Genomic DNA, 14,568 nt, shown 5'->3' on the forward strand with positions numbered 1-14,568 from the left:
GAAATGGCACCAAGGGCTTCCTATCCCGAGACACTGCCCAGCAAATTAACTGGGATCCCAGTGGAAAAGAAGCACAGGATGGCAGTGCTTGGCAAAGGCCGCAAGGTGGTGCAGACTCTGGGGAGCAGCGGACCACCACGGCACCAGAAACGAGAGAACACCCCCCCCCTCCCACCACTGTTGAGAAGGAGAAGCAAAGGAGATGTCCCTGCAGGCAGTGACAATGGCAACAGACCAGCGAGAAGCTCAGTGGCTAAGGGACACCCACAAGCTGTGGGCGACTTGTGGACAGGGGACCCACGCGGGCTGCAGGCTGCTGGAGACTGACTCATTAGAACCAAATATCAGAATTGGGATTCGAGAGGGTGCTGAAAACAAGAAGGGCTCCAAAAAGGGTCTCAGGTGCTGAAGGTTTCCTGATCACGTTGGCGACTTGGATTTGGAACTTGTGATGTCAATAAATCAAACAGGAATCTATGCAACTGAAGAGGCTGCGGGAGCACTGGAGGTGAATCCACAAACACTCAATAACTCTGAAGGGACTCTCTTTTGCTTCTATTTCTCTCAAACTGTAGGGGCCACTGGGTGACACTAATAGCAACTCGTTGTCTGCCTTCAGACAGGCAGAATTCATTTTGATGTAATAATACATGTTCTGTAATTTTGAATCCAGAATCTTTTCAATAAATGTCCATCAAGAAATTCAGACTGTGTTGTCCTCAAAACTTGAAAATTATTAGTTTTGTAGATATTCTCAATAGTGGGAAGGGTTTTGCCTGTGATATCCTGGGCTGTGTTCACTAATTTTTGGGGGGCTTTGTGCTCAGGAGTATTGATGTCCCCATACCAGACCGTGATGCAGCCAATCAGCACACTTTCCACCGTACATCTGTAGAAACTGGCCAGGGTTTCTGCTGACATACCAAACCTCCGCAGACTCCTGAGGAAGTAGTGGCACTGACGTGCTTTCTTCACAATGCCATGGATCAAGGAAAAATCCTCCAAGATAGTGACTCGCAAGATGTCCAGATCCCTCTGTATGAGTGCTGCATGGGGACCTGCCACTGACTGCATACAGTAGAACTCCAAAAATATCCGAGAATCTGGACTTTTTGAATACTCTCAAACTTTCAAAATTTAGTGTGCTTTTGTGTGCTTGCATGTGCCATAGATTCCCAGCGGCAACAAGTGGTTACAATCAGTGCAGTGGGCGCAGCAGAAGTTGTGGAAATGAATGAATATTTTTTTTTGTACTTTGTATTTTACATGAAAATGTTTCATGAACAAACTAAAAATAATTAAATTTTATGAAATGACATATTCAGATTTGCTGTATCATGTAGGAAGTTGGAAAAACGTTAAATTAACTTTTATTGAATTTAGCATGTCTAATCACATAATGACGCTGACAGATTGCGTTAATTCAACTGACCTAAAAATGCTTTGCCACTGATTTTCATTTATATTCAGCATCTGATGCCTCTCGTGTCAGTGTCCAACAATAGTTAGTCATCCTGTTACCCTGATATAATTTTTCCATGGTCGCAATGTTTTTATGAATGAAACCTTTCACCATATTTGTCGCTGACTGCACCAAGATCAACAGGGAAGTCCAAGTGTGAATGCAGAAAATTAATTTTCAAAGACCCATTTCACTTCATGGTTTTGTGTGCTTGAAGTAGACTTAAAATCACAAAAATATATCTAAAAATCTATATTTAATAGGAACATTTTAAGGTGATTTTCATGATCAGCAGCCCAAAATCCATAAAATACATGCCAAAGTATTCAGGAGGCAAAACCTGTGTTGTCTAGTGTTATTGATAACGTAGCTGATCAACCATGACAGGGTCATCACATAGACACATTGTAATAATTATCGTCCCTCTTTCACAGGGTGACTGGCAGAGGTCTTTCCTTGTGTGAATGGGATTAAGATGAGGGTTAGCATTGGTTAAATAGGGCTCAAAGAATGATAGAAGACCCTTTCAATCCAGCACACAGTATTTTTGATCCCTGATCATCAAGAAGGAGGTACAGGAGCATCAAAATCACATCTGCCAGGCTGGGAAATACTGTAGCTTCTTCCTACAGGCTGTGAGATTGATGAATAGTGTCCAGCAACCAAGTAAATTATCCCAAAATATTAATATAAATGTATTTTTAATTGTATCTTTATGGATATATCTGATTATTATCGTGCATGCGCGCATGTGTGTGTGTGTTTGCGTGTGTGCGCGCAGGAGCGCACCATGGTCTGGAGAAAAATGTTTAGTCTGGTTGTACATGTACAATCTGAACTTGAACTGATAATGATCATGTTGTTTGCTGCCGTACTCACATCCAGCAATGGATACAAGATGACATATCTATTTCATTTTTATTATTTGTGCATTTTTGGGATCTGAGCACTGCTGATCAGGCCAGGATTTATTGTGCATTCCAATTCTGAGAGAGTGGTAGTGAGCTGCATCTTAAAATGTTAGAGTTTTTCCAGTGCTTTGGTTTGGAAGTTCCAGGGTTTACAGCTGGCAATGATGAAGAATGGCAATTTTGATTTCCAAGTTCAGATGGTGTGGAACTTGGAGGGGAGGCTGCAGATAATAGTGTCCAGAATTCTGCTGCCCTTGACCTTCTTGGTGGTAGAGGTCACTGGTTTGAAGTAGTCTAGCCCTTGAAATGCACATGTTCCAAGCAGTTCTTTAATTACTTTCCTTCAGTAGAGGAAATCTTAACGGCACCATCAAGTATTTTGTTGATTTCTTGCAAATGTGAGTTAAACATCAGATTCATGAGTTTAATATATAAATATGGTTAATTTTCATCTGAATTAAACAGTTCACAATGAAAAGTAAATGAAAGATGCTTGTTCAATTTGGCAAATGCCAATAATAACAGACAATTAGATCTTTTATTTTAGTAATCATCCCCATGTATCAAACTAATACCAACTCAAGATTTATCCTGAAACAGATCATTTCAAATTCTTTCTTTCAGATCTACTGACAGTGATAGAGTACCACTCCCTACTTCAGCTTATTTGTCACGATTTACCAATGGATCTTGCCCAGAAAGCAGCAAGGTAATTTTCTGTTTAACTAGCCTTTTTGACAACACATTCTTTGAACTGAGAAGTGCAGTGAAATACAGATTTTGTGAAGTTGGAGGTAGGCATTCCTTCATTTGTATCACTTCTTCTAGTTTCTGAAATACTCAGATTGATCAATAAGTCTATAAAATCAGAACGTTAAAATGAAAAAGTTTTTATTTCATTTCCCAAACCTGGTTTTATATCTTTGGAATTGTAGATGTACTGTGAAGACTACCTTGTTAACCAGCAAAAGCCATTTTGCAATTAATTGTGGTTATTCAGCTTCATGTTTATTTCTTAAATTGTGTGAAATAAATTAAAATTATCTTGTAACTTTTTTATATGGCTACTCTTGTGTTTCATTGCTGAAGGAATTAAATGAATGTTTTTATTTAATTATTTCATCAGGACAGCTGCCTTGAATACTGTACATTTAGAATTTATTCTATTAAAGTTTAATTAATGGTTCATTCAATTTTTTTCCATGTTAGGAAGAATAAAACCAACTATGATGTGACAACATTGTCTTAAAAAATGGGAGGACTTGGCAGTTCCCCCACATAGTCAGTGAATGATCATTTTTTTTAAAATTAATTTTAGACATGCAACACAGTAACAGGCCAATTCGGCCCTATGAGTCCGTGCCTTCCAATTTACACCCTGTTAACCTACACTCCAGTACTTTTTTTGAAGAGTGGGTGGAAACTAGAGCCCCTGGAGGAAATCCGCACAGACACGGGGAGAACCTACAAACTACTTACTGTCAGCGTGGGATTTGAACCCAAGTCCAGTCCTGATCACTGGCACTGAAAAGGCATTGTGCTGTCCTGTGTTTTTTTCAGGTTTATTGTCACACATACTTGGGTACAGTGAAAAATCTTTGGGGAGAAATCTAGCAGGTCAACTTTAACATGTGTATAGTAGTACAAAGTTAACAAAAAAAGCGAGAGCACATTACAGTGTTGTGTTACAGTGAAAAATCAATTGGTACATAGCAAGGACAGCATAAGATCACTAATAGTGAGGTTGGCTCATGAGCTTGATGGTTATGGGGAAGAATCTTTTTTACAACCTGTTGGTGTACAATTTCAAGTCAAGTTTGTTACAAATACAACCCAACAAAACCATGTTCTCTGGTCCTCGGTGCAAAACATGCAGGCACACAACCAGACATAAAATACTTGTCCTCCATATGTATTATTTGTCTGTATGTGTATTATCTATAATAAATAAATAGATAAATATTGTTTTATACAAATAAGAGTCTCGGATGGTTAGTGTGAGCAGTTCTTTTGTTTGTTCAGCATTCTCACTGTCCGTGGGAAGAAGCTGTGTTCAGGTAAGTGGTGCATTGCTTCAGTCATTGGAAGTAAGGTTGGCAGACGTAATAGAGACCATTTCCTTTTTTTGCAACAGTTTGTTTTTTTGAACTTTAGTGACCTGCTGAATGAAATGCAGAATTTTAATATTCATGCAGATTTTGGGAGGGATGTTTGGAATTCTGTGACATGATAAATTGCTCTCTCTTGCTGTTGCCAGAATTGTCATTGCCAGACTCATATTACTTGTTCATCAAGTGTTGAGGAGACACACAGGCATGGTACACAGGCCTGCGTTTGACCTCATAACAGATATATTGTGTGGCATGGGAAGCTATTTTTAGATTAGTAATAAAGAATAAATGAAGCACCTCGTGTGGTTGCTTTTCCTGCAATATGCTAGTGTGTTTCTAAGCCTGGAATACACAACAGATTAGCAACAAGGATTGAAACAAACTTCCTCTTTGCTCTGAACATCGGAGAGAAGATTCAAAGAGAAAACGCAAGGCTACCAAGGCAGTGAGCCTCACAGGCTCAAGCACAGAGAACAAAGAAAAAGGGAAAGACATGGGAAAGAACACTCAAAATGGCAGAAGGCCATTTTGGAAATTACAAGGACTGAGAGGACTGGTATGACTACATTGAAAGATTCATTATGTACCATCTTGCCCACAATATAACAGATACACCAGAATTAAAAAGGAAACAAGCACTGTTTCTAAGTTAAGTGGGAAGCAAGATATTTAAACTAGTGAAGTCACTTTTGGCACCTGCAAGACCAAGTGCTGGGTCTTGTGAGGATTTGTGCGCTGTAGTCGGGAAATACCTATTCCCCAAACCAGTAATAATTGCAAATTGATACCATTTTTTTCCCCCAGAAAGCAAAAGGCAGGCAAACATTTGGATGAATTATATAGACTGCTGGAAAGTTGTGAGTTCGGAAAGTTCTTGAACGAAGCATTAAGGGACAGATTAGTCATTAGGCTGACCGCAACGCCCAACAATGATTGCTAAGTAAGAAAGATTTAGACATTAAGTCTGCGTATGCTACAGTGTTGAGTTTCGAAATGGCCAGCCAAAATATGGATATCATATGTACTGTCTTGCCCATAATATAACAGCAGAGCCATCTACAGTGGGATTAGTGGCAAAACTAAACTGACAAAAATGCTTTCATTGCGTGAAAAGCAACTACAGCACTGATAACTATTACTTCAAAAAAGTCAAATGGCATCTATTTGACAAGAAGGGAAACATCAACTCCAGATGTCCAAGGAGAAAGGAAAATAAGCCAAAAGAGAAAAAAACAGAAATCAAGATACAACAAACAGTCGTCCAAAATGATAAATGTGGGAGAGAAGGACAAAATCCCTTGAATCGAATGACTTTGAGGAGGGCACGGCATTGGAAATAATGCAGATCCGCAGCGTGGAGGATAATAAATGTGGAATTTATGTCCAGGTTAAAATCAACAACGAACCTCTTCAGAAGGAGTTTGACACCAGAACATCTGTGGCTCTAATGTCAAAATATGTAAAAACACAACTATGAAAGATTACCATGAAACAGTCCGAAGGGGTGTTGAGAAAGGTCACAAGGAGAAAGTAGACATCGAATATAAAGGACCCTGCGAAAGATTTACCTCTCTTCATTGTTGATACAAATGGACCTGTATTGTTTAGAAGAAACTGGTTGACAGTCATCCAATTGGATTGGATAGAAATCAGATCAGTACTGAAGATGTACACTGAGAATGAACAAAAATCAAAGCTGAAACAAGTGCTTAAGAAGTATCAAACAGTTTTCGAAAAAGGCCTGGGGAAAATCAAAGGAGTCCAGGCAAAGTTACATTTGAAACCAGGAGCTGAACCCAAGTTCTAGAAGCCAAGGACAGTATCTTTTGCAATAAAAGGAAAGATTGAATCAGAAATTAACAGACTGGAAATCGAAGGAATCATTGGATAAACTTCAATATAGAGATTGGGCAGCTCCCATCATGCCAGTCTGAAAACCCAATGGAGAAATTCAAATTTGTGGTGATTACAAAGTCACTATTAATCAAGCTCTGCAAATACCTGAACATCCCATGTCCGGAGCACAGGAGTTATTCCAATCCCTGATAGGCAGGAAAAAGTTCACTAAACTGGATTTATTACAGGCGTAATCAGCAAATCGAATTGGATGAGACATCAAAAAAAGGTATGTGGCAATCAATACTCACTTGGGGTTGTTCACATATTCTAAAATGCCATACGGAATATCAGCAGCTCTTTCAATATTTCAAGCAGGTATGGACGAATTGCTGCATGGTATAAATGCTACCTGGATGATATTATTACAGGACGGTACGACGCAGAGCATCTAGCAAACCTAGAAAAAGTCCTAACCTGACTACACCAAGAAATGTATGTATTTATGGTACCCTCAGTAACATATTTAAGGTTTACAATTAATAGTGAAGGCGTCTGAATGGATACACCAGGTACCAAAGCTGCACCCTGGCCAGCAAACAGAGCCGAATTACAATCATTCTTAGGTTTAACCATTATCTAAAGCATATCCCAAACATGTCCACTCTGTGCAACCTGCTGAACCAGTTGTTTGAAAAAAAAATCAGAGATGGTGCTGGAATACAAAAACAAATGAGCTGTTGACCTCAAGCGATAATGTGCTCGTCCACTACGACCCAGACAAAGAAGTGATTCTAGCAGTTGGTTCTTCGGCAGTAGGTTTGGGTATAGTATTGTCACATGTCTTGGAAAAAGGAGAACAGCAGTGGTTTATGTGTCCTGCTTGTTGACGGCTTGTGAATGTAATTATGCATAACTGGAGAAAGGAGGACTGACCATAATATTTGGAATCAAAAGATATCACCAATACTTGTATGGTAGGAAATTCACCTTTGTAACAGACAACAAACCACTGAGTTTGATTATTGATTCTAAAAAGGGCATTCCGGTGATGGCGGTGACAAGAATTCAGAGGTGGGCCATGGCGATTGCCACTTACAATTACGACTTGAAACATAAACTGGGAAAACATAACAGCCATGTCGATGCTTTATCATGCCTGCTCCTACCTGAAACTGAACAGACAGAAGAGATCATTAACTGAACGGTGGAAGCAATGGCTATTAACTGAGAACAACTTCATCACCTGCCGATTACAGAAAAAACCATGAGCAAAGAAGTAAGGAACAAACGGACACTGTCAAAGGTCCTATACTTCACATTGAAAGGGCGGCCGGGGGGAGCTGTGGTAAGATGGCGTAGAGGGCAGACATGCGGTCCTAATCTTCCCCAGCCAGTTTTTTTAAACACGCATTTTTAAACTTTAATCTAAATATATAAACATTTTATTTCTGCTTCTAAGTACATTAGTTGTCTATAATGGCGGCTACTCAACTACAGAAAAAACTACTTTTTAAAAGTGCTGAAGAACTGAGGCCTACCTGTCCAGTTGGAACCACGGAGTTGCTGTCGGGAACTTCCAAGCCACAGAGAACTCCAGCTAGGCTAAATATTATGCCAGCGCAGGTCTTGTCCCCGCAAGATGGCACCGGCTTCTTGACGAAATCAACCAACAATGACCTGAGCTTTCGTGATGTCGGGCACGCGGCCGACCTGACTGAACAAAGAGCTCTTGGGCCCACGCTACCGTTGGGGGAGTCGGCGACGTGCAGGAAGGTGCTGGAGACCGCCCCTCCGCAGCCCCTGGCCCTGCCGGGCATGCATAGTGCTTCCAGGGTCTGCGATTTATTGGAGCATGTGTGGTCTGTGGGGTGGTCCAAGCGGCGGCACCCCAATGTGGTCGGGGTGCTGTCGTCAGGTGTCCAGACCCGCAGCCACACAGGAAAAGCCCTGACAATGTTGGAACAAGAAGAAGACTTATCTTTCATGGCCAGTTCATAGGAAAAATTGGAGGAGGAGCTTGTAGAAGGTGGGTCTCAAGATGTGGCACTGGAATCCAGACTGAACTCTATTTTTACTGTGGTGGAAGGGATTGCTTACCATATGGATACTATGTCTCATCAAATGACTCAAATGCAATCTACAATGTTTAGTGTCTCTGAAGATATATCTACACTTAAGAGAGATGTTAATAAATGCCTTACTTCAGTAGATGTCGTACAAGAAAATTTTAAAAAGCTTGAGACAGCTTTCTCTGAATGTAAAGAGCAAGTTGTAAGTAATAAAGTTAAAATAGAGAAAGTGGAAGATTCGTTCGTGGATTGGGGAATTCAGAAGAGAGAACTATTGAAAAAAATGGATTAATTGGAAAATCAAAGTCAGAGAAATAATGTAAAAATTGTGGGCCATCCTGAAGATATTGAAGATGCAGATCCAATAAAAAAATTAAGAACTGGATCCCTGAGATGTTGGGTAAAGAGTTCTTTCTGGGTGGTTTAGTATTGGAAAGGGCACATAGAGCGTTAAGGAGGAAACCGTTACTGGGACAACCAGCATGAGCAGTTTTAATTCGGTGCCTGAATTATCAGGATAGAGAAATGATTTTGCGGTTGGCGGTACAGAAGGAAAGACAAAGTCAAGCTCCAATGATGAGTCAGAATAATAGAGTTTTCTTCTCTGCTGATTTGAGTCAAGAAATTATTAGACGTCAACGGGAATTTAACTCGGCTAAAGATGTGTTGTGGCGGAAAGGATATAAATTTGCTTTTGGATACCCTGCTGTGTTGAAGGTTTTTTATGGCAATTATCAGTCTGTTTTTTTGAGAATGATCATGATGTATTGGTTTTTGCTAATTCATTACCGGATTTACGTGGTCAGGGAAGAGTTTCGCTGTCGTCGCCTAAAAGAAGGGCCAATGGAAATGGAAATGGACAGAATGGGAAGAATGGGAAAGATGGGAAGAAGGAGGTTTTGACACACAGTCTTATTGACGTTGAAGATTCGAACCAATCTTTGGGACTGGAGTCGCAGGGCTGAATATTTCTATGATGTTGAATTATATTATTCTATATAGTGTATTTCTGGCTGGGGGGAGGTGGATGGCACTGATATCTTTGATAGTCATCTGCCACTGGTGGGGTTTACCGCACCCAGTTTTTTTAGGGAATTACTACCTTTGGGTGGTTCTTTTTTTTTATTTTGGGGAATTAATTGTATTCCTTTTTATATAAACTTTTTCTATCATATTAGGGGAGGGAGAGTGGATTTTGTTTATTAGTAAGAGAGTGACTTTTTGTATTAAGTGATTATATTGTTAGTTTATTAAAATGTCTAGTTTGACATTTTCAACTTTTAATGTTCAGGGATTAAATAATCCAATTAAGCGAAAGTGAGTTTTACCTTATATTAAGAAAATGAAAATTAATATTGCTTTTTTACAAGAAACACATTTGACTGAAAAAAAAACATTTGAAATTGAAAAGTGATTGGGTTGGTCTTGTTTTTTTTTCTTCATTTAATTCTTTTGCCTTAAAAAGGTGTAGCGATTTTAGTTCATAAGAATTTATCTTTTGAGTTACAGACTGTAGAGGGGAATGCTGGGAGGGTTTTAAAAGTGGACTGTAAAATCTTTAATGAACTTTGGACTTTACTTAATGTCTATGCACCTAATGTAGATGACAAATGTTTTATTTCAGATGCTTTTTTTGTTATTAAGTCAAACTAATGAAAATATTCTAGTTGGGGAGGATTTCAATTGTGTTTTGGATCCTTTGATGGATAGATCCCCAAAATGTATTATAAAATCAAAGATGGCGATACAAAGATGGCGATACTTTAATAAAAGATTTAAATTTGGTAGATATTTAGAGAAGGATTAATCCTACAGAGAAAGATTTTTCTTTTCATTCTTCCCGACATGATTCCTTTTCTAGAATAGATTTTTTTTAAATATCGGCACATTTACAAGGAAAGGTATTGCAGGCAGAATATAAGAGTAGAGTTATATCAGATCATTCTTTATTATTTTTTTCGTATGAAAGTTCAGATGCAGTACATTCATCTTATAGATGGAGGTTTAATACAATGTTGTTGAAAAAACCTGAGTTTGTTGCTTTTGTTAAGGAACAGATTGATTTTTTTCATAATTGAAAATGCTAATTCAGTTAAAAGTCATTTTGTATTATGGGATGCGTTAAGAGGACAAATAATTAGTTATACTACTAAAGTTAAGAAAGGGTATATGGCTGAAAGTCTTAAATTAGAAAAGCAGATCGACGAACTGGAGAAGGAATTTCAGAAAAGAGTGACAGAAGATCAGAAAATAGCTTTGACTAAATTGAAACTGTGGTATAATACATTACAGACTTATCAATTTGAATGTTTACTTAATCGATCTAAGCAACAATATTATGAATGGGGTGAGAAGGCACACAAAGTACTTGCATGGCAGTTAAAGAAGGAACAGACCTCAAGGGTTATTAATGCTGTTAAAAAGAATTCAATAGTTACCTATAAACCTCAGGAAATCAATGACCAGTTTTATTTATTTTATAAAAAATATATACTTCTGAGGGGAGATGGGACAATGGATCTATTGATTATTTTTTTAATCTAATTAACGTTATCAGCATTAGAAGAAGGGGATATTATAGATTTGGAAGCTCCGTTTACAGATTTAGAAATTAAGACGGCTATGTTGGAAATGCCTAATGGTAAGTCACCAGGTGATGACGGGTTTTTGGTGGAATTTTATAAAGTTTTTTATGAAGACTTATCTTCAGTGTTTGGGGAGGTATTACAACAAGTAACTGAGCATTACGAGTTACCAGAATCTGGTTCTAGTGCTTTAATTACTGTAATTCCAAAGAAAGATAGAGATCCGTTAAAGGTGTCTTCGTATAGACCTATTTATTTATTGAATGTGGACTATAAAATAATAGCTAAAATGTTAGCAAATCGGCTTGCTAAATAATTACCTAAATTGATACATGTAGATCAAACAGGTTTTATTAAAAATAGACATGCTTCTAACATTCTTCGATTAATTAGTTTGATCAATGCATACTGGCAGCAACTTAACCATTCAATGGTTGATGCGGAAAAACTTTTGATAGGGTCGAATGGGATTTTTTTATTTAAGGTTTTGGAAAAGTTTAAATTTGGCCCCTTTTTTATTGGTTGGGTTAAAGCTTTATATACAAACCTGACTGCTAGGGTGGTGACAAATGGACAAGTTTCATCATCGTTTAAACTGACACGATCTACCCGACAGGGTTGTCCATTGTCACCAGCCCTGTTTGCGTTGGTCATTGAACCGTTAGCTCAATTAATACAGCAAAATGAACAGATACAAGGGATGAGAGTTCTGGACGAAGAGTATAAGATTAATTTATTTGTAGGCTATGTTTTGATATATTTAACAAATCCAGAACAATCTTTGACGCACTTACAGGAATGTTTATTACAGTGTGGATCATTATCTGGATATAAAGTTAATTGGGATAAAAAGTGAAATTTTGCCAGTTGGTGAAGGAGATAAAAATGTTATTAATTTGAAATGGTTGGATAAAATTAAATGTTTAGGAATAATTGTGAATACCGAGTATCAATCTTTATATAAATTTAATTAGGTGGAAGGACCTCCCGTTAACTTTAATTGGTCAGATTGATTATATTAAAATGAATATTTTTCCACGTATTCAATATTTGTTTCAATCAATACCATGTTCTCTTACAAGGAACTTTTTTCAGGACTTAAATAAAGTCACTAGGGAATTTTTATGGAAAGGTAAATTACCGAGAGTAGCATTAAATAAATTTACTTGGAAGTATGCATTAGGTGGATTGCAATTACCTCATTTTCAGAACTATTATGAAGCAGCCCAACTTAAATTTATTAGTGGTTTGATGGATTTGGATCAGCCTCCAAGTTGGGCTAAAGTTGAGATGGCATGTACCTCTGAAACTGCAATACATCAATTTATATGTCAGTGGAATATAAATTTATTTTGGGAGTATAACGTGCCGGTATTAAAACATCTATTGATGTTATGGACAAAAAAGAAGGATTATAGGATCAAAAGGTAAATTACCTATTTTAATGCCATAATATAATAATCAGCTTATACCTTTTTCATTATTTAATAGTCATTTAAAGAACTGGGATTTTAAGGGTATAAAAACATTGCAGGATTGTTTTGTAGAAGGGCAGTTTCTTTCTTTTACTCAATTGAAAGAGCATTTTGATATTGCTGAAAATTCTTTATTTTTTTATTACCAACTTCGATCGTTGGAAAAAAAATAAGTATAGTAGAGAGATGATTTTACCTGTATTGTCGGAATTCAAGTCTTTGATTTCTTCTGTACCTAAAAAGGGCTATATTTCTGTTATGTATCAAGTATTACAAGATAAGAGGGGAGTCACGTGATGGAGTAGTGGCCGGACGGTGAACTCCAGCCCTCTCCAGAAAAGTCGGGAAAAACAAAGGAAAACACAAAGGCACAGAAATAAAAGTTACAGAAAAGTGAGTATAAAGGTGGAAAGAAGATGGCGACAAAAAAAGAAAAATCGAAAGCAACGGTAAGAAGAGAGGAAGAGAAGACAAAGGAGGAAAAAAGGTGAAGGCCTTACCTGTCCAAAGAGGCCCGCTGCGGAGAGAGAAACCCGCTCCCTCAGGTCGGTAAATAATGGACTACAAAAATGGCTCGCTGAGCCGAGTAAAAGTGCGCAACCGCGCATGAAAAAAAACACACCGACGGGAGGGGGGACCAGCTGGGGAGTCGATCTCCACAGCCGGCAACGACAGCTGCAGAACACCTGCAGCAAGAAGAGACCACAGAAGACAATAGAAACAAGAAAGAAGAGAAGGAAAGGACACCAAAGAAACAACAGATGGCCAACCCAGAGGAAGAAGAAGAGGAAGAGTACAGTGAAATAGAAGAAGAAAAGAAAGGCAAGATAAAGGATATACTTTCTCTTATTAAAGGATACATGGAGTCATTTAAAGAATGGCAAACACAGGAATTTAAGGATTTAAGAAAAAGAATAAACAACACAGAAGAGAAAATGAATAAAATAGAGATGACCTTAACAGAAATGGGAAAGAAAATGGACAAGATGGAAGAGCGAGCAGTAGCAGCAGAAATGGAGGTAGAAGACTTAAAAAAGAAATTGGAGGAATCTAATAAAAAAACTAAAGAGACACAAGAACTACTAGCTCAAAAAATAGATACAATGGAAAATTATAACAGAAGAAATAACATAAAGATAGTGGGCCTTAAGGAAGATGAAGAAGGCAAGAATATGAGGGAGTTTATAAAAGAGTGGATCCCTAAGACCCTAGGATGTCCAGAACTACAGCAAGAAATGGAAATAGAAAGGGCACATAGAGTATTGGCCTCTAAACCACAACCACAACAAAAACCAAGATCTATTGTAGTAAAATTCCTAAGATATACTACAAGAGAAAAGGTACTGGAGAAGACAATGGAAAAAGTAAGAGAGGGCAACAAACCACTGGAGTATAAAGGGCAAAAAATCTTCATTTATCCAGATATAAGTTTTGAACTCCTAAAGAAGAGAAAAGAGTTCAATACAGCAAAGGCGATTTTATGGAAGAAAGGGTATAAATTTATACTAAAGCATCCAGCGGTATTGAAAATATTTATTCCAGGACAACAAAACAGACTATTCTCGGATCCAGAGGAAGCACGAAAATTTGCAGAACAATTACAAAAATAGACTGAGGGAGGAAGACGGGTAATGAGAGTTAAAATGATCACGATTGATATGTATGTGGGTAAAGACAAAAATAGACTGAGGGATGAAGACGGGTAATGAGAGTAAAAATGATCACGATTGATATGTAAGCGGGTAAAGAGGTATAAGAGTGAATAGAGACAATGTGCATACGTGAATGTATCTGTACTTAGAGGAAAATATAGATAGTATAGACAAGAATGAATAAGGGAAGGTAATGGAATAGAGAGAATAAGGAGGGAATTAAAAGAGTGACCTTTGTGACATATGAAAAGTGAAATCTTTTCTGGGGGGGGCGGGGTGAGGGGAAATAGCGGTCACTGCAAAATCAGTTGACGCTTGCGAGTGGATTCGCAAATCCAAATGGAGAGGGGAGATGTGGTTGTCCGACAAGGGATAAAGGACAACTCAGGAGGGGAAGGGGAGATTGGGGATAAAGAAGATAGAAATAGGAGAATAAGGAAAATGTTGGATGTTGTAGGAATGTT

General features: G+C 38.1%; 1 protein-coding gene across 12 annotated transcripts in view; it reads left to right on the forward strand.

The window, feature by feature from the left end:
* cstpp1 (centriolar satellite-associated tubulin polyglutamylase complex regulator 1) overlaps window positions 1-14,568 on the forward strand; it is a 209,280-nt gene that overhangs the window by 125,723 nt on the left and 68,989 nt on the right. For 11 of the 12 annotated variants that reach the window (XM_069905588.1, XM_069905580.1, XM_069905570.1 and 8 more), the window contains one exon: window positions 2,998-3,082. In XM_069905588.1, the coding sequence (XP_069761689.1) occupies window positions 2,998-3,082 (85 nt within the window). Of the gene's footprint in view, window positions 1-2,997; window positions 3,083-14,568 lie in introns of those variants that run through there. The other variant, XM_069905595.1, reaches the window with a different exon arrangement.

The sequence above is a fragment of the Narcine bancroftii genome, chromosome 1 (genome assembly GCF_036971445.1).
Source record: "Narcine bancroftii isolate sNarBan1 chromosome 1, sNarBan1.hap1, whole genome shotgun sequence".
NCBI lineage: Eukaryota > Metazoa > Chordata > Chondrichthyes > Torpediniformes > Narcinidae > Narcine > Narcine bancroftii.